General features: G+C 37.7%; 2 protein-coding genes across 13 annotated transcripts in view; one reads left to right on the top strand and one right to left on the bottom strand.

Moving 5' to 3' along the window:
* The first annotated feature begins 5,093 nt into the window (after positions 1-5,093).
* On the top strand, positions 5,094-8,357 carry LOC121329542 (homeobox protein DBX1-B-like). The gene is made up of 4 exons (XM_041275153.1): positions 5,094-5,457; positions 5,833-5,934; positions 7,371-7,573; positions 7,737-8,357. The coding sequence occupies exons 1-4, from the start codon at positions 5,094-5,096 to the stop codon at positions 8,040-8,042; spliced, it is 975 nt and encodes a 324-aa protein (XP_041131087.1). The 3' UTR covers positions 8,043-8,357.
* Positions 8,358-11,155: 2,798 nt separating this feature from the next.
* nav2a (neuron navigator 2a) overlaps positions 11,156-25,553 on the bottom strand; it is a 155,789-nt gene continuing 141,391 nt past the window's right edge. For all 12 annotated transcript variants that reach the window (XM_041275163.1, XM_041275166.1, XM_041275155.1 and 9 more), the window contains 16 exons: positions 22,144-22,227; positions 21,907-22,018; positions 21,480-21,631; positions 19,593-19,765; positions 18,069-18,222; positions 17,611-17,770; positions 17,293-17,393; positions 17,082-17,177; positions 16,732-16,900; positions 15,831-16,066; positions 15,190-15,344; positions 14,854-14,925; positions 14,390-14,586; positions 14,123-14,241; positions 13,700-13,903; positions 11,156-13,472 (listed from right to left, as the gene is read on the bottom strand). In XM_041275163.1, coding sequence (XP_041131097.1) covers positions 13,347-13,472; positions 13,700-13,903; positions 14,123-14,241; positions 14,390-14,586; positions 14,854-14,925; positions 15,190-15,344; positions 15,831-16,066; positions 16,732-16,900; positions 17,082-17,177; positions 17,293-17,393; positions 17,611-17,770; positions 18,069-18,222; positions 19,593-19,765; positions 21,480-21,631; positions 21,907-22,018; positions 22,144-22,227 — 2,310 coding nt within the window. In that variant the 3' untranslated portion in view covers positions 11,156-13,346. The remainder of the gene's footprint in view (positions 13,473-13,699; positions 13,904-14,122; positions 14,242-14,389; positions 14,587-14,853; positions 14,926-15,189; positions 15,345-15,830; positions 16,067-16,731; positions 16,901-17,081; positions 17,178-17,292; positions 17,394-17,610; positions 17,771-18,068; positions 18,223-19,592; positions 19,766-21,479; positions 21,632-21,906; positions 22,019-22,143; positions 22,228-25,553) is intronic.

The following is a 25,553-nucleotide window of genomic DNA, read 5'->3' as shown; positions in this document are numbered from 1 at the left end:
AAACTCAAAAGAAAGAATATATTCCGCTAGAATTGCATAATATTTGCAACAAGTATAAGGACCCCTGAACACACCTATAGCTCTTCCTGGGATTACAGACTGCTAGTTTATTAGTGTAAATACTCAAGCTGGACTTCAAAACTGAAACACGCAGGATATATGATATAAAGTATTATATAATCGTAGAAAGACTAATTAATAATCCAATTCAAAACCATCAACGCGGAATTAAGAAAAAAAAAAGTTGGTCAGATGTGTTCTTGTCGACTTGTTTACAATTAAGTGAAGCACACAGCTAGATATAAACCAACTAACAAAATCAGTACATTGCATCGTATAGTTTCATGTGCACATTAAAGCATTTGTATGCATATATGACTAATGTATAGCCTTGGAATCTATAGGAAACACGCTGTGCACTACATGTAACTCCTTTCTCGCAAGCCCAAGGGAGGGGAAGAAAAAAAAAAACAGTTAACCACCTGTCAGGCTATGCGCACAATAAAGCTGCCCAAATAGAGCTTTTCATGCATGGGTAATATATTTGTTCAGCCATTCACTTAATGAAGCTGATAAATGTGATACGAAACAATGGTCGAGTTAATCTGTTTAGTAAAATGTTTGGAGACGATGCGGCTGTGTTAAGGACAGCAGTGTTTTCATTTAAATGTACCCATCTCCCTTATTAGGTGCCCAAGGGGGCTGCGATATTCTATGTGGATATAATTTCTTATAAATGTGCCTTTAATGGGTTTAATTCATCATTGCCAGCTGTTTTGCGCTAGTTGGTAAAGGGAAAACAAACGTGGCAAGCTTGGAAAGCTAGATGAAATTAGTTTCGGTCACTGGGGCTAAGCTATATTTCCTGCAAACCATCTGCTTTATTGGCACAAAAGAAGGATTTTCGGGCAAAATAAAGGAATAAAAAGCTTTGAACGTTCTAACTGTTACTTTTTATGCAGCGAATTGTGACAGTGTTGTGTTAGTTGTTAATATGACTGTCACGGCAATGATCCAGTCAAAATAGTCCGGTCCTTAAACCACACAGGCTATTGCAGTTTAATAACACGTAATACTGCTTGGATTGGAATACTTCACGAACGCTTCAGTAAAAGTTATGTTTTGCTTTTGTTTTGGTTGGTTGATTGGTTGTTTCTCTATATGCTAGTCTTTGCAAAATGCGTTGGCCATTAATTAATTATGATAGAGGCGAATAAAACACGTGCAAGATATTCATTATACAAGCCTGTCTGAAGGAACCTATTGACCAGCAAGTCTGTTTCATCTTCTTATCCTGGAAATTGCATCTTGCAAAATGTAAAACTGACCGTTTCATGATGCCCTGTAAAACCAAATGCTATGCATTAGTATTTATTTTATTAGTTGGAGAATCGATGCAGCAGATTTAGTTTTCCACAGCATATCAGTGATTAAATAAAGTTTCCCAGAGCTTTAGGCCTACCAATTCCTATGAACTGGGAATACATCATTTAAGTTAATTCTTAATTATAAGATAGAAGGTCGTGCTGCATTCTGATTTAAAAGTAGCCATCATCATTTTCATTTAGTATTGACCTTTACGAATTGATCGAATAAAATAACTGATCACGAGGGGGTTCCTGCTGAAAACTGACATACGACTGGGCCATATTTTCCACTCTAAAGGCATGGCTTATTTAATTTAATAAGGTCAAGAAATAAACTCACACTTTCTGTAATAAAACCTGCAACAAATTTTCTTTGGACTCTACATTTATTTTAATATTGTCACTATTGCATCTTAACAAATATAGTTTGGCGAAGAAATAGTAATAATAATAATAATAATAATAATAATAATAATAATAATAATAATAATAATAATAATAATAATAATAGAATGCATCATTTTCCTTTTTTTTCAGAATTAAAGTGAATATCTTACCTACGGACCTAACAGGGTCTAAAGGGAATATAGTTACAAAACAATGATTCCCAGAATCTGGACTAGAATATTATTTTTTTATTAATTGTATTTTTTTATTTGAATATATGTAATATTTCCAGCTAGAGTGGACTGTTGAATTTGATTGCAAAGAAGAGTAGTGAACAATAAACTATGTTTTTAGGCGCACGATAACTAAATGCGGGTGGTTTAACAAGAATACATGTTTGGGAGAAAGTATTTAGCTGAATACTAGAAACGGTTGGCAAGTTGTCCGTGTGCAGCTTGTATGATTTTTGTACAACTGAAGAAATAGCCTACGTTTTAAAAATATGTCAAATCCCTAATCAGTTAGAAACTACTTTAATATTGCATTTTTTTTAATCCATCGAAATGATATGCAAGCAAAACAGACATTTTCTGGGCAAATAAGTTCAAATTCTACTCTCGTTTCTCCCAGGCTGCTGTAAAGATGCTTGTTTGATTCCGAGCGCCTGCCAGACAATTTCATGGAGATTTATCTTCACTGGCTTTACTTGTGACACACGCAGGGCTAAAAACATTTATCTTCCCTCAACTTTTTTTAAAACTGGACACAAAGAAGGTGAGTTGACTTTTAAGAAATACATTTGAAGATAACCACTGTCAAATGAATGGTCATGAGAACAAAACTGAACGGGTATTGGTCAAACACCGTTAGTCACAGGTCTTAGCCTTGCAGCTTCAGATCACAGCGGACTAAAAGGAAAAAGTCGAAAGAGATCATCAAAAATTAAACCTTTTGTCAATTGTTCTTGCTTATTATCTAGTTTCTTCTTTATGTATGCCCATCATTTTGTTCTTCTCTTTGGTTATTCGATAAATGAAACCCGACCAACGTGTGTCTCAGCAAGACTCCGACCCAGCCATGCACACAATGGAACTCTCCTTCAAACCAGACATTAGCAGCAGTGCGTCCAAAGCATGGCCCAAGTTACATGTATAAAGAGAGTAAACCATCCTAATAGAGATCATCATAACTAAAAGCAAATAACCCAACATCTGCATGTTGTTAAAGCCCTCCTGGACCCAATCTTTGTATCTGGTATATAATTAACTTAAGTCAAAAGCCGTGGATTTTAGGTACACTGCATGGTGCCACTTTGATGCTTACGATGAATATACAAAACTAAATACTTGTTGATGGATATATATATAATATATATATATTATATAATATTATATATATATCTATATATATATTATATATATATATATATATTAAACATAAAATGACTAGTAAGAACTTGATGTTACTTCACATTAAAGTTCTGTCATTATCTAACAGTGACAATAGATTTCGATAAACTGTTAAGCATTTTACAGCATGTAGAAATAGCATAATATATATATATATATATATATATAAAACCCTATTTATTTTAATCTCTGTTCACAAATGTGTTTTTTTCTTTCTTTTTTGGATTATTAAATTGCTGTGATTTGCGTATCTCGTATCACTGTAGCCATTGTTTTATATGTCCTATGATTTTACCCTTCTAGAATTAATAATACAAAAGGTGTTTGCGATGGGACGCGACATAACAGCAACGCTGAACATTTCGCAAGGCTTTTAATGTTTAATGTGCATTCATCGACTCCCTAATTTGAGTTTAATATGAGATTTACCAGCCTTTTTTTTTCAAATGTGATATAAATCGCAGATTCGCTTTTATTCAATGGTTAAAGCAGCGAAGTGAGGATAATGAACAAAAACCGTCCAGAAATGAAACTGGCTAATAAGATTTTTCAGAAAGCTTTGTGTTGAATAAAAAGAAAGAATAACAGCTGAAGGTGACAGTTAGTTCATGGTTAACAGGATAAGAACTGCATGGTTAGGACTGCACACTTCTCATTGCAAATGTTCATAGGAGCCAAGGAAATGAATGGGAACTTTTCAAACCTAGAATATTTAACACATCTGTTAAAGAATTCTGTGTCCGTTTAATATCCCATAACCATGAAACGATCCAGTCATAAAAAAGTCTCACTAAAACAATTGTTCCGCCGTTGCTTAAAACAAACAGATAAAAACTAAATATGCTTTATTTATGTATTTATTTAAATATGCATTATTTCGTTATTTTTATTCAAAAGACAACAAACAAATAATCAAAACGCTATTTCAGTTAGTCGATTAATATGCACAGTGAAAATGATGGATTTATATGTTGATAATTTTCCTAGAACACTATCCTCCAGATTTATATAGGTGTTTCTTCACGCCAAAAAGCACTTGTTACCATGTTCGTGAAAAAAAAATAGACAATAGTTAATTTTACAAGCAATGTAGATACAATTTATTACCCTAAAATTAAAAATACGCATTGTATTTGTTTTGTTAAGATTAATAATTGTATTTTACTTATTTTTTTAATGCATCATTTATAATAAGGCCCAATATGTTAGTTTGTTTTAAAATATTTTAAATGTATTCAATTTGTTTCAAACAAATGTGATAAATAAGCAAGTTATTACTAAAAGTAAAACTGTTTTAAAAACATGCTTGTTTAGTTATTAATCCAGATAGTTATGGTCTCCTCGGATACATTTTCAATCGTTTGGACCCACCACCTTTTCAATAGCCTGCAGCTTTTTCTATATGAATACTTATTGATCTATTTTGTAAACACAACGGGGGGCTGAAATACATTTAGGAGATTCTTTTAATAATTCCCTTATTCAACAGGCAAAATCACATTTGAAACTTTTAAAATAGGCTTTTAACGAGCCTGTATGTGCTGCGTCCAAACAAAACCCCGCTGAGATTCTTTACAGCGATGTATTCCAAAGAGGCGGTCAGTATGCAAAATTGATGACTACACCGTCTTTGTTAAAGGGACATTGTCTATTGCTTGCTTATGAAGTCTAATCCAATCATAAATTGCACCCTTGGACCAATCAGAGAGCACAGATCCGGGGCTGAAAGAAACTCATGTGGAGAACTTTGTTGAACCTTATTGTTCGAGCTGTCACTTTTGAAAGGGCTTAGCTAAGCAGTCCACTATAAAACCCTCTATCCAGTAGGACGGACCAGAAGAAAACTGCCAGGCTTTCTTGTTGGATCCTAACTGAAGAAACCTGCTAAAGAATATTTATTACGGACTTCTTGACTACCCCGGAAGGTGCAATGATGTTCCCCAATGTTATTGCGCCTTCGGCGATGTATCCAAGTCTCCTGCGGCCAGCACCAACTCTGACACTGCCTCAGTCTTTGCAATCTGCGTTTGGCAACCATTCCAGCTTTTTAGTAGAGGACCTACTAAGGATCAGCCGGCCTGCCAGCTATTTCAACCGGACTGTCCATTCGCCAAGCACGTCACCGTCAATCTCAGAAGCCGCCACGCTAAACACAGCCTCAGCTGATCACGTCATCACCTCCACCACCGTGTCACGAGGAACCTGCTCTCCACTGACGTCACTCTCCACGAATAACAGTCCCAGTTACCTGAAGTTTGGAGTTAATGCCATACTGGCGCCATCTACGAGAAACGGTAAGATGTTCACATATTCATGTTTTATATAAACGTTGTACACAGGCTTCTGTCACGTGTGTTAAAAGTGAACTGTTTGCTTAAATGTGCCATAACGGTAGCTAGACACAGCTCATGTCTGGTTGTTGTACAAAAGTTTATAAAATCGAAATATAAAAAAGTCTTAAAGCATGCAATAAGTACATCAAATTCGTGTAAGCATTATCAAAACCTGTTTTGGTAATTTGCAAATATATTCATCCTTCCATTTAGCTTTCTAGCATTGTTGATTAACAAGACCAATTAAATACGTGTACAAGTGAACTCAATGCAAGCAGTAATGTTTTAACTCGTCATTTTTATGTTTGCTTAACCTGCATATCCTTCTATTCACAGAGTCCTCCCTTCCTTTGATTCATAGCATTCACCCAAAGGCTTTCCCGTTCCCGTATTTTGACGGATCATTCCACCCTTTCATCAGATCCTCCTATTTCCCAGGTAGGCCTCTTGCCTTTTCCCCCTTTTTGGTACTAGACCTCCAGGGGTTTCCCCTGTTTCACGCATATTCTAGTGCCTCTTAGCCAATCCGGGGGGTGGATAGGCTCTCAGAGGTTGGAAGCAGTACAACACTCAACAATCAGTCTCGCCAATTTGATGCCCTATTTAGCACAAGCAGTGACTGCTGACATTTTGCACCGTTTCCCTAATCTACAAATTAGCAGGAATTGTCATGGTCCAAATTTGAGGCGGGTCCCTTCTCACAGAAAAAAAAAAAAAAAAAAAAAAAAAAAAAACTGTTGGCTTCTCTTCACGGCCCCGGTTTTCCCACAGAGCAACTGCACTTTGCTACTGATTGCTAACAAAAGTTTCAGCACCATGACCAATTGGTCAGCTCCCTGTGGGCAGCCACACACAGACCTTGCACTGGCATTTACCAGTCATGCACTAATTTCCCATTAAGGGCTATTCAGTGTTTCAGTATTTTCACAAGACCACATAGAGTGCAGTGTGTGTATGTGGGAAGTCCAGGACTCGTTGCTGTGGAATTTGAATATTGTGTAAAACGGTTGCATTATTTAAAAAAAAAAAAAAAAAAAAAAGAAAAAAGAATGTATTTGTATAACGCCAACATAAAAAAATGCATTGAAAAATCACAACAAACAGGAGAAATAGGGGGCATTGAATACTATATCTGTATGTTTTTAATATTTATATTACATACTCTATAAAAAGGCCTATATCAAATTATCCCGGTTGCAAATATTGTAGTGAGTTTTATATGTTAAGGAAAAACACTTACAAATACAAATTGTGACTATTTACTGTAATGTAGCAGTTAAAAAACTAATGATAATAGAATGTCCTTCTTTTCTCTAGCAATGTGAATGCCTCAACAAAACAACGTGAGCTTTTGAATAGCTTTCCGTGTTCATTTAATGACAATCAGTCATCAGTATTCTCCCAATAATCCTGGCATGCAGTTGTGTTTAGTTTGAAAGTGTAAATCTCTTTTGTTACAATAATATATGGCTTTAGCTGCCTGTCCTCAGTCTTTTTCTGTTAGTTCATTACTACACAATTACCGTTCACGCTTCATTAGAACCTCTATCTTTCATTGGCATTTTCTTAAAGGACATTCCCCCTTTTTACCATACCAATGCCACTGAGAAGCAAGCAATGTGCTAATTAGTTGTTTGGTGCCATTTTATTCAAATTGAGTGCTATTTAATAACGTTTTTTTCACAAAATGCATTCAATATTGACGTTTTAAAGAAAAAATATTTTCAAGGGATTTTGTTTTCTTTTCGAAGGAGTTCAAACGTTTTCTTCCTTTTCTGAACTAAACTCACGTGTGTGATTCGTTAGTTAGATATTTCTTAAGCACTTTGCAATGCTATTGCTAATTAACGTCCTCTTCCTGTTCCATTTTACAGCTTCGTCATCAGTGATTCCCATACCAGGCACATTCTCCTGGCCGCTCGCAGCCAGGGGAAAGCCGAGGAGAGGGATGCTTCGCAGGGCTGTGTTTTCTGATGTCCAGCGCAAAGCCCTGGAGAAAATGTTTCAAAAACAAAAATACATCAGCAAACCCGACAGGAAGAAACTGGCTGCAAAACTTGGACTTAAAGATTCCCAGGTATATGTCTTCCTAATCCCTTGAAAAAAAAAACGAATTTATATATCTATATGACTAATAATAAAGAGTCTTCGCCATGTTGACGAACTCAGTCAATGATAACTTATACTTTCTTAAATACATTTTCTCATAAAACGATTTTTTTTTTTTTTTAAATCAACAGGTGAAAATTTGGTTTCAAAACAGAAGAATGAAATGGAGAAATTCCAAAGAAAGGGAGCTGCTTTCTTCCGGCGGGTGCAGGGAACAGACCTTACCCACCAAAATGAACCCTAACCCTGACCTCAGCGACGTGGGCAAAAAATCCTCCGAGGAAGAAGAGTCGTTTTGCAGAGACAGTCCCCGGCCTTCATTCTGCCAGTCCCCCGCGCAGCACAAAGTCATCGATACACATTTATTATCACCCTCACACTCAAGCAAACACTCAGACTTCTCAGAATCAGAGGACGAAGAAATAAGAGTTTCGTAACTATTATACTTTATACAACATAAATAAAATATATGTTTTATATAAAGATGACTTTATACAATATTTGAGTGATAATAAAATTAAAGAGATGGTATCCTGATAGGGGCGCATGTTATTATGCAATTAGCTGAACTGACTCTTACTTTCAGTTTATTATAGGCTACGGATATAATCATTTTAATGCCGTACAATGTATTTTTAAAAGCAGGTGGCTTTAACAGTGTATTAGATTCCACACTGTGCAGAACAATAAAATTAGCAATTGTGTTTGGTTGCTAGTTTTTTTTATATATAGTTTTTAAAGAGACAGACAGAATTTGAAATGTATTTGAATTGAATGCCTCTACTCCAAATCCAAGTGTATTAACATTTTTTTTTTTTTTTTTTTTTTTTTTTTTTAATATCAGTATTGAGAGTTTGGTTATTTAAAGGGATATACCTCTTTGAATTGACTTGCTGTGTTTGCACAGTTTTTGTGAACTGTACACTATTTTGTACACATACTCTGTGGTATGGAAATTATATACCAAGAGTATTATGAATGACTACACATTCAGTTTTTTCATTAGATTTCATTTTTGAAAGTTGTTTAAATGTAGACGCTCAATGTATAACTTATAAAGACATATTATTTTGTATGCTTCTGTATATAGAAGTTAAATGTGTATATATTTAAAATGTTTTGTACAAACACCAAATAAAACGTAGAAGATTCAAAACAAAGTCATACTAAATGACATAAGTGTCGTTATTCAGGATTGAAATCCATGTAGAATATTTTTTGTGTGATCGTTTTATGTAATATTATTTATTTATTTTAAATCAACATCTGTCTCCATATTATCTTTAAGACTGACTCTTCAATACAGGCTCTGTATAAAGTGATGACAGCTTCAAATCAAATACGCAAAAAATAAATAAATATTGGTGCAAAACAAACGTTTTGTTTTTTTGGACTTATTACCAGTGGTTGTTGTAATAAAGATTACATCTGAAAAAAATGGCATTTAATATAAGAACTACCAATAAGGAAACTTTGTAGGGATCTATAGACCTACGATTTAAATTTAAAGGGCGTGTTCTATTGGCCGACTCATTAGTACAGCTGCATAATAATTAGTTGCAGGTACGCTAACAACACTCAATTCACAGCAATTAACTTAATTAACTAAGCAAGTATGCTTATTAAGCTTTGATAAAACCTAACTTTTTAGTAGCCTTATCTGTATTAACGTCTGGTCTCTGAGGCATTTCCCATTTTATTTTGTTCGCGCAGTTGCAATGGACGGCGATAACCGTCCGGTCTTCCCGCACAGTTCAATGATAGCAATTAATTACACTTGCGCTGTCGCCGAGTTGAAATATAACACGATATGTGCAAGAAAACGGTATTTTTCAAATTCCAAATTGTAACAGATGTGTTTCGCGTTTGAAAAAAAAATCGCACTAATCGCGCAATCGTAGAGGCATGAATAATAAAAAAGCACTGTCCTGCAAAAAAAAAAAAAAAAAAAAAAAAAAAAAGGCTTTAGACGCCTCGTGCGAAGTTTCTCAAAGTTTTCTTTCAGTAGTTTACACTTATTTTAAGGCTGTCCGATGCACACTATAGAGAGTTTTATTATCTAAGGAGATCATTGGAGCAGCCGCTAATCCACTAGTCACACCGACGGTCGTGTAAATCTGTGTTTTTCTATTTGATTGACTGAGAAAGTGCAGTACTATATTGTGATCTCTCGTGGCGGCAAGTGTTAGGGCTTGCTATCAAATCAAATATGATAAAATTACACGTACAAAAACACATCATCGAAACACTGGGGTACTATTGATATCAATGTTATTTTTAAGTAATATTTTAAAACCTATGATATATATATAATATATATATATATATATATATATATATATATATATATATATATATATATATATATATATATATATATATATATATATATATAATAATAATTAAAAACAGCGGTATCCCCAAAAGGAATTTGTTTGCATTCAGTTATTTTATTTCTATTGCTATCATAAATTTCAGCACAGCATTTAATAAATAAGCATCCATTTTATTGAATCATCATGAATAATTTAAGACTGGTACAGTGATCATATTTATTCTTGAATGAGGATTAACATGATCTTGAACAGACTCAATGATAAAATCGAAAAAAAAAACCCATCATACTGTACACAAAAATCATTTCCTAGTTCTTTTTTAAAAACGGCTGAAAAAAAGTCATCAAAATGCAGCACTGTAATCAAATATTTACATATCTATGTTACAAAAGAAAATATACATCATACAGAACACATTCATGAACAAACTTCCACTTTTAACAACTAGATTCAACAACAACCTTCCATAACATTTCAACAACCAGACTTTGTGAAAAAAAAAAGAGATCACAAGTAGACAAAAAGGAGAAGGCTTCATTGCAGTGCTCTTCTAAACAATGATGAACAAACATGTCCTCAAATGCACAAAAAAGCCACTTACAATACAGACAGTTATTCACAGGTCTAATTACGTCCTGTACAATTCTTGGCAGTTCTTAAAAACAATAGGAAACTTATTTGGCTTCCATTTAAAATTCCAGATGAATGTTGCATAGGATTGGAACACTCAAACTAAACAAATGCAAGTAACACAGAAAGTGAAATGGAAGCATTTAAATACCAAAAAATACCATAGCCTTCAAATCTGAACGACGAGTTAGTCTAAAAAGTGCAAAGAAGTTACCTTGGGAATAGGGGAATAGTTTTTGTTTTAATCTGTGTAAGTTTTCACCAGGTGTTATTTTATCCTTACAAATCCGATTCGGTTAATGCATGATAAGCACCACAGTCAAATCACATGTCAAATGAGTCAGGATTAAGCAATTCAGTACTGCATTATTTTGCTATGCAACAGAACCCCCCTCCCCCTCCCTTCCTCTGTATTTGTTTTGAAAATCACTTTTCATGCAGTGGCACATTTCTGCCCATTAAAAAATAAACCGATGACATCAGATGTTCATGAGTAAGGCTACGATTTTGGAACAGTCATTTTTAGTACATTTTACTGGCAAAAAATAAACAAGAATTCAAATACGTAGTTTTAGCTACATCAACATACACAAGAGCTTTTAAATAGTACACCAAAACCAATTACATAAAGACTATTGCTTTTGACAAGTTTAAATGTTAGAGTAAAAAACTAACAGTACATATAGGCTCTGACATAATTTCTGGTCCGAGTCAAGGGTTTCCAACCCTGTGTGACAAGTCGGAACTACGTTATCTACAATCTCAAGTCTTTTTTCAAAAGGCGTACAGCCTTAACATCAACCCTTTCAGCTGTCTAAAACACCTCTCTCTGTCACTTACCCGCATCTCTCTAATTAATGTTTGAAATTCTCCCTTTCGGTTTCTCTGTTTGTTGAGAGGATGGATGTACCAATGGCGTAGTTTTTTATTTTTCTTTAAACCTCTTGTATAAGAGGTACAGACTCAGCACATCCTACTTAAATCTCAGTGTATCCAATTTTGCAAATGCAGTCTGTATTTAAAGTATGAATAACAGCTGTGACCACTTTGCTCAGTCAAAAGGGCTGCGACCGACGCGTCCCATACAGCAAAGTATTTTCAGTGCATGACATGCTGCAGTTTTTAAAGGATGCAATGTGCCTAATCAAATGTATTTTGCATCCATTTCCAAGATTTCAGACTATTCAAATTCCATGACAAAATCGTAGCCTTATCCTGAGATAAGAAAAAACCCTTATAAACCAAAAAGTATTAATACAATCTGTACCTCTTAAAAAGGACAATGAGCGAGCACCAAGCTCAACTACTTGTTCCATAAGTTGGCTTTATTCAGTAACATACACATTAAAGAATATCATTTTGAGGATATTTCTCCATTTAAGAACAGGAAGTTACTGCCCAGTGGAACAACTAGCTGCAGGTCAATACATGAACCTGAAAACATAGATCTCATTTTCCTCCTAAATGTCAAGTCAGCATCTGACATCAAAAAATAACTTTGCAGCCATAAACCTTAAAGAAGTTTAGGAGATGAACGCTCAGCCCTGTTTCAAAATGTAAAAAACAGCACAAATGCGCACGCTAACACAATTGTTACAAAATTAAGTAAGGCATCGTTTGAAAGTTCAGCTCCACAAAGATGTTCACAAAAGCGTGTACAGGTGAGTGGAGGGAATGTACTGAGGTTCGATTGCATGCAGCTGTTTCCCCCGGTGGGTTTGCTGCCACACTGGTTGAGGTGTTCTGATGCATGTGTACTTAGAGGGGATATACAGAAAGCAGTTTTCAGCTCACGCGTCTTAAGAGGTTGCACTGCTGATGTTACACAATTCGTATGAAGGACCGATTTAAAAACAGCTGAATTCACTTCACGAACCACCTTGAACAGTTTAAATATACACAGTCTAAAAGTAAACAATGGCACAGTAGTTAATTAAAAAAAACAAAAAAAACAAAACACAACTTTTTTTCTTGTGAATATTCGTGTAAACTATTTTTGCGATTGTTAACAGATTTGCAGCGTTTGAGGTTTTGCTCACTTCCAAGAGTTTACTAAAGCTTAAGCAAGCTTTTATAAACCTCCTTTCTGAATTTAAATAGTCCTAGCCTGTGACAAACACTCATTTCTACACCACTTGGGACTGGGATAAATGTGGCTCCAGTATAGGACTGCTGTTATTATAGACATTCAGTCTATAATAACAGTCTTGTACTGTCCTTTCAGTTGAGTTGACTAAGACTGGTTAGCCACCAAGCTCCTGGGTTTGCAAGAAGTGTGTTTTATCCTTGCAGCCTGACCTAGAATACATTTCAAGGCTAACCATATAGCACCATAATCACCTGCTGCTGAGAAAAGCACTGATAAAGCTGGATGGAAAAGTCCATCCTTCACTGGTCGTTTGGTTCACAGCAGCATAGGCAAGAAGTGTTCTTGTTGACCAGTACACGGAACAATGCTTGTTCCGCAGCTTCAGAACGCCATCATTTTTGCACAGGAGTTCAAATACATTTAGTATTTCACAACTTGGCTTTAAAAAGCCTTTAACAAATACACAGTAAAAAATAGAATAGTGCAGTTTTTTTTAGTTTTTCTGTTTTTTTATATACTTAGAAAAGACTGTTGTCCTCTGGGTTGCCTGCACCCATGGTCACAATAAATGTGATTATTATAAAGATGCTTGTTCTTACAGCAGAGTTTAATTATTATTATTCTTTTTTGCCAATATTGTTTAAAAGGTAAACAGAAACACATTCTACATCAATTGGAGCCCTTGATCACAACGTGGACTCCAGTGATGAATCCAAGATGTCGTCATGGTGACTGTTGCTATTGGAGTCGCTGTCGTAACTCTGGGGGCTGGAGTAGTTGGCTGCTTCTTGAAGCCTCATCAGCATATTCATCTGAAAATGAAATCCACATTGACAGTGTTATTAATGTATGTACAAGAGTCGTGGTTACATCTGGTAACCTGTATGGCATCCTATAAAAAGAGAAAGTTGACAAATAAACGAATGGAAACGCTACTGCACATAGATACACTACTGATGCGCACCTGCCATCTACTGGCAAGTTTCTTGAACTCCCCCTCTAAAGCAGGCGATTTCCCAAGCCCCATGACGGCACTCACCAGCGGATCTCCTTCTGCGTCACTCTGTGGCACTTGCTTGCTGGAACATCCCTCCCGCGCCACAGTGTATCCATCAAAGCCAACGTCCTCAGGTCTCAGTTGAAGCAGAGGAGGCCACTCATGTTGCTGTGGGCTGACAGCCCAGGGGTAGGTATCCATCACCCATTTAGCAGGGTCCTCCCAGGGAGCTCTTCGACCATACAGCTGTAACAAACACAGAAAGAAGTCCAGCATTTTTTCAGTGTCAAATCGCCAAAGGATTGGGCTCAGCAGTCAAACCCATTTCATCTTGACTAGAAGAAAGACCTCAAGCTTGACTGCATTTCTTCATGACCTATTTCAATCAAAAGTTGGAATAAACTGGAGACAAGTACAAAGCAGTCCAGCAGTTCGCCGCACAAAAGTAAGAGGAAAAACTCCTACCTGAAGTCCCTCCCGGACTGCCTCCAACATGTACGGGATTATCGAGTAGTTCCACAGGTCAGTGAACCACACACGTGAACCAGCCACGTCAATTGGGCAAGACAGGAACAATCGGGGACCTAGTGAAAACAAATGCACATCTAACCAGTTCCCGTAACAGTACATGCTCAAGATCTTCCACAAATAAAGGAAGCCTGGACATTTATAAAATAACTAACCGCTGAAGCACTGAATAACTGAACAACATTCGAGGAGGAGACTGCTCACCGATCGTAACATCAGAGGAGCTGTGTGCTTCCAAGAACTTGTTGAGATGTTGCCAGACTTTAGGAATCCAGTCGATGATTTGAACCAGCTCTGTGTTTCTCATCCTGCTGCTGATCTCGGTTTCAATCAGCTTTCTTCTCAAGAAACGTCCCAGGAAGCCTTTCACGGGTTCAGTGTGGTTGGCACACAGCACCCACCTGAGATTAGAAAATAAAACAGATAGAAACAACATGGAACCTGTCCCATATATTCTCTAAACTGCAAGGAGCTCTACTGTAGGGTTGCTGTATAGCATTGTAATTATTTAACCATCAAATGCACAGCCATAGTGCTGGCTGAATCAAAAAAAAAAACCCACCAACAACAAAACAGCACACCTAGTGGAAAAACAACATTACTGCAAGCAATCCTGGTTTTGCACTGTATTTATGGACCTTTTTAAATACCACAAGTGAAAACATTACCTGAAATTATGATGAAGCTGGAGGTTTGGTGTTGAAGATGTTGCTTGATTCATTGTGCCGATAATGTAAGGGCTGTCAGAACAAACATTGAAAGAGTTACAAACGTGAAGAGCACTGTAAAGAAAGAGGCTAAAAAGCTCGAAGCATGTCTCAGGCCAGACGTTGCTAATTAAAAATGCCACCAAACAGCTGAAAAGCAGTTCAGGAATAACTCCTTATGGATGAAATACCTAACAAATTAAAAACTGTTCATCCTTTTTCCCCCCCACTATAATTATTCCATGCTGTTACTACTGTACTTCCTTCTTTGAAAAGGTTAAAGCAGTCCGTGCTCACCAGCGATGGTACTTGCAGTTGAGAAGCCCGTTGAAGATCTCTCCGAGAGAGCTGACATGATGCAGGTTATCCAGAATAATAACCAGGGGCATGCCCACCGCACTGCTTTCACTGTTACACTGCTCAGCCAGGCTGGACAGGTACTGACGCAATTCCTTAAGGACAGGCCAGTCAAAAAAGCATTTGACACGTTAGTAAAGATAAAAAGAGCATGAACTGTTGCTGCAAACCTATTCATCCCTTTTTAATGGGATAAACAATGACTATATACAATCACACTATGAGAGTACCATACAGATTGTACTGCATTGTTAATGTGGGTATATATGTGCTTGGAAATTCTGGCCTGTGGATTGGTTAAAACCGCAAAAATAACATCCTTACAGCACCGTGCAACAGTCTCCCTCTGACATGTGATTGGTTCACATCACTATCAGCCCCACCCCCGTCCCTATATATATATTGTATACACATACAATACAAAAAAAAAAAGTTTTTTGGGGGGATGTTCACAAAAGTTTTAAATGATTAACAGATAATTTATTTCAGGTTGGTGTTTCAGACTAAAGCCCTTCTTCAGCAGCAGTTGTATCTCCTTTCAAACCTATCTATTTCTATTTGGTCTGCTGGACTCTGCTCACCTTGCTGGACTTGTGGTCCACGTTGAAGGTGGCAATGACCCCATCAGAGACCTCTCTGCCTTCTTTCAGCACAACGTACTCTGCCAGCCGATTGGCCAAATAGGTCTTCCCAGTTCCGCTGGGTCCAGACAGGATAATGCGCCGGTGCTCCGAGAGGAGGGAGACGTATCTCAGCAGCATGGGCTTCGGGATCAGGGTCTCAAACACCAAGCAGTCCTGGCTGTGCTCCGATATACCTACATGCAAAAACAACACACACACTGTCACAACGTGTTCTCAATACCTGCTCTTTAGACAGATGTATTGGAAACTTATAAATAAAACTGTGTTTGGATGCAGTTCACAAATAACCCAGTAGAGGGAGGTACTGTACTACCATACTGTATGCTGAAGGGGTGCAGGGGCTCGGGTTACATACACAGCTGAAGTACAAGAACTACCCATATACCAGTAGTTTTTGAACACCATGCTCACCGTTGTGTCTGTTTCAACTTGACACTTTGCCTAAGGATCAGAGCCATATTTCTTTTAAGTCTGTGAGAAGTAATACCGCTATGTACTTATAAAATCACAACTTTCCTTAAGGCAGCGTTTTAATAGAAACAAACAGCTGGCACTAAATGCAATGTGCATTTAAAATACAAGGAGGGACACAAAGATATCGTTTTAAAAGGTATCAACTGTGTATTTTTACCAAACAAATACATTAAAATCAGTAAAAAAAAAAAAATAAATAAAAAAAGTGAAAACTGTCCAAAACGGTTACACTTTTAAGGGGCTATTAGTTTAAATAGAGCACTGACGACCCCTGCTGGAGAAATCTGGCAACGCTATTTCAAAAAGAGAATTTCAATTTTCAACATTTTCTGTCTGAACTGGAATCGGCTAGATTCTGTTGTACCTTTCAAGGTGACGGAGATGGTGTTGTTGTCCCCCACCAGGTAGCCACAGGGCAGTAGTTCTGGAGTCTGAGCTCCGGTGGTGCGATGGATATCCCCAATGCTGTAACCCAGGACACTGTCGGAGCTCAAGCCCAGCTGACTCATTGGGTCTACATGGATAATGTACTCCTAGAGGAATATACTGCATTAGTTACTCCTTGATGGAGCTAGACTGGAAAGCATCATGAACAGCCAGAGAAAGCAGGCACTGTCAATGTTATTTGAGTCTTGTTGTATCATGTTTCACTGTGAAAGTCCTTTCCTCTTGCTACTTCGACACAGAGAACAATAAGAGAGTCTTTATCTTTACCTTGAAAAGGCGACGGACAACCCCGTCCAGCACATCCCACTTGGTTTTCCCACTGACTCCGATGCAGCCGACAAGAAAATGACGAGGTCTACCCTCCTGCACGGAGCAAACGTTTGCAATTGAATATACAAAAGGTGCGAGACAGACGAAAGAGCGATTCTGTAACCAAACACACACTCTAGATAAAACGGAACATTCCACTATATCTCACCTCCTTCCGTTTCATCTCATTTCGCAGGCTCACAACTATCTTCACATGTCTGCCCTCTTTACGAGCTGTGCCGCCATCAGCATTGTCATCCAACAGCATATCTGGGAACAAATCAATAAAATAAAAAATAATACTTTCCAACAACCCGCCAATGGGAATTTAGCATAAAAGTGTTTTCTGCAGAATTAACTCTAATGTTTACTCTGCACTGAGTGGTGGATTCACTCAGCATGCGCTCCTGCGCACAGTGCTGTGAGTGTTCACTTGTGTATGCAAGCCTGGTGAATGTCACCCCTGGATTTCCCTCAGTGAACTCACCCAGGCTGGTGGACTCGGTGAAGCTGAGGCTGTGCTGGGAGAGGCCTACAGACTGCCTGGGGGACGAAGAGACTGAGAGCTGGGATGGGGCCCGACTACCGACCCCCTGATTCTCAGACTTCAATCGATCGTTCTCAATTTTCAACTTTTCAATTTCACCCTGCAAATAATTAAAACAGAGGTTAAACATTTGAAGACAGAAATGGACAAGACCAGTCACCTTGGAAACACGACTCAAAATCAACCTGAGCAATGATTGGGTGATTGAAGTATGAATGTTAACATGGGCATGGTATTATACATGCACTGTTCATTTAAATAGTCTGACTTCCTGCACATTTAGTTTAGTGAGATTTGCTTGTGTACCCAATTCTATTGGATGTCAGGTCTGTTCTGAACTCAGCCTGTTGGTGGCAGTGTGGCATGGTGTTCATTATTAGAACACTGGAGGCCCTCACCTGCATTCTGTTCATTGCCTCACGAAGCTGGTCCAGCTGGTGGGCGGAGCTAAGGGCCTCCAGTCGAATGTCAGTCAATTTCATCTCCTTGTCTCTCAGCTCACTGCGAAGCTGCATGACCGTCTCAGCCTCACCCTCTGTGCATTCGGAAATACTGTGCAGGACAGAGAAACACGTTCCATGGAGTTACTGATCACTAACCTCTGCTCAATACTTGTAGCCAGAATCACCCCTCTTTAGTGACTGCTTCAATGAAGGGCTAAATACCTTCGTATGAAAAAGTAACTGAAGCTATGAACAGTGGCTGATATTGGTTAGTCTAATAACCATTAAAAAAATATATACATTATAATATGACAAAATAATAATTTACAAGTGCCCAGAAAATCAGCTGTGTATTGGTGCTCAAATCATTGGTCAGTGAACCACATTTAGGTAAACAGATCAAAAGTTTAACATAGGAATATCTGTGCCTGATTGGATAACCAGCAGTTTACTTTCTGGAACATGAACTTGTTGGTAAATATTAAACAAAAAGGTGTGCCACCCTTTCCCAGCATGCCAGGTACACACACCACGTAGATTACATTCACCACGCTGACTGAATGATAAATATATTGCGGAACTGCCCACCATTACCGAGCCAGCGAACCACTCCTGAAATGACCGTTCACAGCACTTCTGCACATCTCTTTTACAAAGATGTCAGAGTAAAAGACACTACAAAAATGGACAAGGAAGGGATACAAAGTTTAATAAACACATGCAACTAAACAGGATATACTTAGACTTACAGTGTAAGAGAACAGCCTAGACACAAAACAAACCAGTGATTTATTAAAGGCTGACAGTATCATACAATAATACATCCAGGAACCTTTTAATGTAAAATGAGCCCCCCACCCTCCCTCCCCTACTCCCACCTCCTCCCCTTCCCTTCCTCCACAACCTCCCCTACCCCCACCTTGGGGGTGGAAGAGGAGGAGGGAAAGGGGGTGGAGGGGGGATCCTAGGACCTGGAGGTCCTCTCCCTCCCCCTCCTAAATTGCAAATTTAGCTAGCAAAGGTACTGTAAGGTGGACCTGTTACTTCAGGCTAAGCTTATACTGTGTGGTTAGGAGGGGGTTAGGAGCCTCCACTTCATGACATCTCAGGTGAGACATGCAAAACCTTAATTATTATTATTACTTTTTTTTTTTTTTTTTTATTATTTTTTCTTTTATAGAAGGTCAGTCAGTTTACTAACTGAATTGCCAAGAAAAATGGCAGCCCAATCACAGCTGCCAATCTTTGCCGTTTTATTTATTTATTTATTTTTAATTGCTCTTCAATGGCAACTGCCTTAGCCTGCTTCAGTCAATGCAGACCCCTTAGGTTGCCAAGCGAGGGAATTACTATTAACATTATTAATATTATAGGCAACAGTTTTAGACAGATTATTTCAACAATTAACCCTTCGTTCCCTTGAACAAATCGTTGGTCATCTGCTATAAGGCAGCTTGCTGGATCCAGACTACCACTTACAAAGAGTTGGAGTGCGAGGTTCTCATGAGAGGCGTAGAGGCCGTGGATGTGTTGCGAGGAAGCTTGGGGGACGAGGGGAGGGAGGAGTCAGTCATCTCCTCGATGTCTGAGTGTGAGGAAGCTGACTTGGGGGACTTCTTCTTGCCAAATGCTTGTTTGAAGGAACTCCGTAACTGGAAGTACACAAAATGATAGAGACATAAATAAAAAATAAATAAATACAAACACTGTTTCCATCAGGTCTTGTATAATAATAAGGCGACGAAGAAGAAAATAAAGTAGCAGTGAAGGTGTCTTGTTTCCATGGTTACGATGAAGCCACATTACAAATGATATGGATGGTCTATGAAAGATCTGGGACTAAATTAGCTCTCTTGCAGAGTCACTTGGAGGTGAAATTCTTATAATCTTGTGCATCACTATATAGCAAAAAAAGAAAGAAGATAAAATCGAAGTACGCTTACTTAGAAACACTAGGGTATTGTAGCCTGAAACGTGTTTCAAGGGTTAGCAAGCAAAGTCTTTGGGTTAGTTATGTACAGCACTGTACAAGAACATACATCTTACCTCATAGACCTGCCACATGAAGCAGAAGTACAAAGAAAAACAAAAAAAATGAAACACAAAAACGATGGTTTTGGACAGATACATACAGAAGTGGTAACAATCCCAAGCAAATCTGCGGTGTAGCTGTTTTCTTTTGACAGTTACGTTACAGAAACCAGCCTCACTAAGTTTTCACTGCACTATTGTTATTAATAGACCAAATTCTAGCTTATTCTGCAGTCAGGACGCATTTATAAAAGGAAATTTGGCACACTAACACTGTTTCCTCTCTGTCAGGAATGTCAACACAACTCCCCTTGCATAGATGTTTTTAACTAGTCCAGGTCTTACTGTGATTTTAATTAGACACATCAGCTTGGTAGAAACTGCCAATTACAATGATTCATCTGTACTGAATATTTTGTTCTATGGACTTGGGTTTATATTGGGTTTTTGCACCAAAACAAAAACACATTTAGTATTTTGCCATGTTAAGTAAACAGCAGCACAACTAAAATTGTCAACAATTTAACTATCAAGCAGCTGTTTGCAGTTCCCCTTGGCAGTGGTTAGCTAATTAAGCAGAGATGGGAATAGCATCACAACATAAATGCTAGAACAGGTGGACCAACGTAAGACACCAACATACAGTATCTGCCATTTCGTTTGCTTCATGGTTCACGTGCCTGACACACAGCAAATGCAGGTTTTAACATGCACTACTTTGAAAGAACTTTAACAGTCATCTCTGTATAAAAGCATTGCACACTACTCCAGCACACTGAAGGTTAACACCGCCCATATTCACCTTTCCTCCAGTACAGGAAGTCGACTATAGGATGTAATGGCAGGAAAGAAATGTATAAAAGGGAACAGGCATATCATTCAATAACACACTTAATAATATTACATTTGCTAATTTCGTACTAAGAAATATATTTAAAAATAATAATAATTTTGATTTAGCAGGAGATCTATTTAGAGTTTAGAGTTATTTAATCCCTACTGTGGTAATAAAAGCTTTCTTTCTTCAGTTTGGGAATTTAAGTAGTTTTGTCTGATTTGAGAAAATACACTGAAAAGGTCTTTAGAATGGTCCTGCAATGTATATGTTAAACTCCCCATCTGAAATAGCAACCCATCGGCTTGAGATTAAAGCTAGTGTGGGTTAGGGATAGGGTTCGATTGTTTCACGTATCTGCTATGAGCCCTATGCTGATCAGGTCATATTTCTACATATACATATTTCCAGTTTCCAGGTGCACCAGACTCAGTTGTTTTTCATTGTGTTGACTGTTGACGAGTCGAGACGGCAGCTCTTAACAAAGCTTCTCAACTTACCCAGTTCTTCTTCTTCTTCTTCTTGGAGTCCACCTCCACGTTGCTGCCCACACTGGAATGGCTGGTGGCGCTGTTAATACTGGACACGCTGTCTGAGGAGTGCTGTCTGCGTATGCGGAGGTCAGTGGACTGAGGGGTCCCATTACCTGTGGCTGCAAACAACATTGGAAACCTTAGTGACACCTTGGTCATGCTTCAGACAGATCAGCATGACATTTCAGTGGTTTTAAACCAGTGCTGTAAACCAGAAGCCAGTTCTGTCAAAAAACTATGCAGTCAACAGCAACTGCTGTAAAAGAACTGTACGTCTTTCTGTCCAAACTGGGCAAGTATGACCGTAGAGTTTGGTGTTAACAGTGGGTTGGATAGGTGAGTGAACTCTTCATAGATGTGTACATTGCACAGGTATTAAGATGCATCTACGTACCTTTGCAAGCAAGCTCTGGGGTATTGATGACTCCATTAATGGCAGCCTGGGCAGCAGCATTTTGCTTTTTCAGAAACTCAATAGTCTTTCTTAACTCATTAAGCTCAGAGTCCTACACAAAAAACAGTTGTCCATCAGTATAATACACAACACGGCAATGAGTTTTCCTGTCCAAGCACAGACATTACAGGGAAGCACATTTGTACATATATATAAATATAACAATTTAGCAGTCACCTTCTGCTCTGCAGTCATAGTCAGACTCTGCAGCCTGATGGTCATGTTCCCAAGACTCTGCTCAAAAGCAGCCACAAGGTGAGCCTGCAAAATATAAAATGGCAACAGCTTCATTATCTATTTCTGAACTAGATGTTTTTAGACAATTTGACAATAGCTGGGGAGTTTCTGAATATAGTTAAACTTTTGGAATGCTTTAGCAAATTGCCTGTCTGGGCATAGTAAGGCTTGTGCCTTTAATATGCATCACTATGGTTAAAAAAATTAATGAAAAGGCCCACACAAGCTTGCTAAATCTGTACTGCCTGAAGGAAAACAATTACTGAAATAACACATATCATGCATCCCATTGTACTCAACAGAAAACAAGCTAGTCTAAGTGGAAATTGACGCCATTAGCATTTTAAATTGGGAGCTGTCTGTACAAGCAAGTACAGAATGTTGCTGTTTCAGGCAATAAAATAAGACGAGTCTGAATTTATAACCATTAACAAGGTGTTCTAAAACAATCCGAAAAGGCACACATTAAATCAGACTTTTTTCCCCTTTGCAAAATTGGAAACAAAATCAAACTATACTGTGGTGTAAGCACAAAAAAAAAATGTAATAAAAAATAAAATACCACAAAAAAAAAAAAAAGAAAGGATACCATGGTCAAAATACAGTCATTGAATTGACCTGTTGTGATTTCTACATAGTGCACAGTCGCAACTTGCAATGGTCCTAGTAAATCAACTGTAACCCCAAAAATCACTTGCATCAGTCTTCAAAGCACAGGCACTGTTAGTTATTCCTTGTCAACTTAATTAACATTACATTAACAAATACTTTCTAACCATGTGCAAAACATTACAAATGAACACTCCTAGCTATAGGCAATCAGAGCAATTACCCCTGAAACCGCCATTTGTAGCAATTATCTCGTTCGTGTTAGTTAAAGTGCCCTTTGATCCACCTCAATAAAACAAACGAGCGAGACATAAAAACAGCGACATGTCATCACAGAAACCCTGCGAGCTTAAGAGACAGAAGGTTCCTCAAGATGTAATCCCCACTTTTTACTTTGAATTGTTATGTGCATTTTGAGTGATTTTTACTTTTGTTCTTCAAATTAAATGGATATTCTGCTTTTGCCCTTGTAAGTTTTGATGTTTATGCAATTATGTGATGCACCTTTTTTTGTTCGCTAACTTTATATAACTTTACTCATTTACCAAGCTTGGGAAACAATCCCCTCAGTGCTGGTGGAAAAACAACAAGCGATTGAAAACATTGAAATGAGTATGGTTCGACCCCCTTTGGTTAGGGAGTCACGACCGACTTTTTTCCCTGTGTCGCCTTTGATCCACCTCAATAAAACAAACGAGCGAGACATAAAAACAGCGACATGTCATCACAGAAACCCTGCGAGCTTAAGAGACAGAAGGTTCCTCAAGATGTAATCCCCACTTTTTACTTTGAATTGTTATGTGCATTTTGAGTGATTTTTACTTTTGTTCTTCAAATTAAATGGATATTCTGCTTTTGCCCTTGTAAGTTTTGATGTTTATGCAATTATGTGATGCACCTTTTTTTGTTCGCTAACTTTATATAACTTTACTCATTTACCAAGCTTGGGAAACAATCCCCTCAGTGCTGGACTTGACAAAAGTGTTAGGCACCTGCACAGCATAATTAAAATATATAAATGTTTTAAAACATTCAAAGTAATATTCCTTACATATAATACCTTGTAGTCGTGGGGTTAAAGCTACTGTAGCACATTTCATTTATAAAAAGCAATGCCTCATCACCTCTGCACTTACACAGACTACTGAGCAGACATAGCAAGCTGCACACAATGCTGTTTCACACGTCTCCCGCTGCAGCCAGTCTCTAGGCGCGGGTGGTCTGATAACAAATACAGTGTACCTGGAGACTGACAGGGACTTTAGAAGAGGTTAAAACCTGAAGCCAATCATCTGATGTGTTGTACTCGAGATTACCTGCTACTGAATGAAAGTGTGTTGGCAAATTTAAGTTACCAGGGCTTCCCTATAGCACCCCTGTGGCCATGCACTGTACATACTATATATATATATATATATATATATATATATATATATATATATATATATATACACACACACACACACACACACACACACACACACACACATACACATACGTATATATTTAGGAAAAAACAATATGACACTACATTTTTATATGTTGATACAAATGTGCAGATCAAAAGATAATTGCAACCCAGCATTAACTCTCAACTTCCTTGCAAATACTATTTAATAAACAGACTTGAGAAAGCCAGTGTCACAAGCTACCAAATGTATGCAGACAAAAGAGAATTCTCTCAGGGAAACAACACACTCTGACACTCGTTTTCGACAGTGTAAAATATGCAACGCACGTTTCTTTTAAACACTTGTGTGCCAATGTTGCACGGAAGGAAATGGCTTTGAAAACCAGCCTGTATATGTTTTAAGTTTTAGTATTTAGTAAATGAGGCATTAACTAATTAATTAATACATGTGAAATGGCTCAAGAACATGAACATGCTCAGATTAACACTGCTTAAAACTTGAACGGGACCACTACAAACACACAGATTAAATTCAGGATCAGCATATAATGAAAAAAAGCAATAAAGTGTATGCCAGTTTAGATTGGTCAAGCTGCATCTCTAAAGCATTTGGAGCAAGTCTCATTGACCTGCCAAAAGAATCGATCACATACAGGATCACAAATGTGTCGTATATATCTGCAGGCTTCAATATCCTACCTGCATGAAAAGCCTAAAGCCGTCTTTACCTCTTCAACTACTCCACCTCTCATCTATTCTTTTCTCTTGCTCACGGGAAAGTAAAATACAATTATTAAATGCATTATTTTTTTACACTCAGAAGTTATATTAGAAGCAATATGTAGTAAAATCACAGAATTATGAACTGCCTATAAAAATAAAAACGTTTTAATAAGCCTTAAATTTGAACGTATTTCTTGTATCCAACGTAAAACACTCTCCCTCTCTCAGGATAGCCCCATACCTCATTAATATTGTGAAGGGAGGAGATTGCTGGATCCATGCTGTAAAAGCAGATGTTTTTGTCTTCTTGCCCATAGTTGTTTAAAGACTGTCCAGTCTTTCTGTGTGTCCTCTTCAGAGAGGGGTACTGATTTAGACTAGGCCAGGTCAAAGTGCTGACCACATTACTAGTGGGACTAACAGACATTACTGTAAGGTCAATATCTTCCATTTCAAATCACAAACACCACCAAAAAAAAAAAAAAAAAAGCCCAGACAATTCTAAAGTCAGCATGAAAGACTAGATCAGCCATTCACATACTGTGCAACACACAACTTGATGAACATCACACCAAACTGAGATCATACAACTTGATGTTATCACACC

This window comes from Polyodon spathula, chromosome 17, assembly GCF_017654505.1.
Source record: "Polyodon spathula isolate WHYD16114869_AA chromosome 17, ASM1765450v1, whole genome shotgun sequence".
Taxonomy (NCBI): domain Eukaryota; kingdom Metazoa; phylum Chordata; class Actinopteri; order Acipenseriformes; family Polyodontidae; genus Polyodon; species Polyodon spathula.
The sequence above is the reverse complement of the archived record's forward strand: the minus strand, read 5'-3'. Positions and strand labels throughout refer to the sequence as shown.

What these genes read in the sequence shown, in the direction of transcription:
- LOC121329542 (XM_041275153.1), top strand. Translation starts at nt 5,094, where the DNA reads ATGATGTTCCCCAATGTTATTGCGCCTTCGGCGATGTATCCAAGTCTC. An exon ending in CAGATCCTCCTATTTCCCAG is followed by an intron (nt 5,935 to 7,370) that starts GTAGGCCTCTTG and finishes TCCATTTTACAG; the next exon opens with CTTCGTCATCAGTGATTCCC. An exon ending in TTGGACTTAAAGATTCCCAG is followed by an intron (nt 7,574 to 7,736) that starts GTATATGTCTTC and finishes TTAAATCAACAG; the next exon opens with GTGAAAATTTGGTTTCAAAA.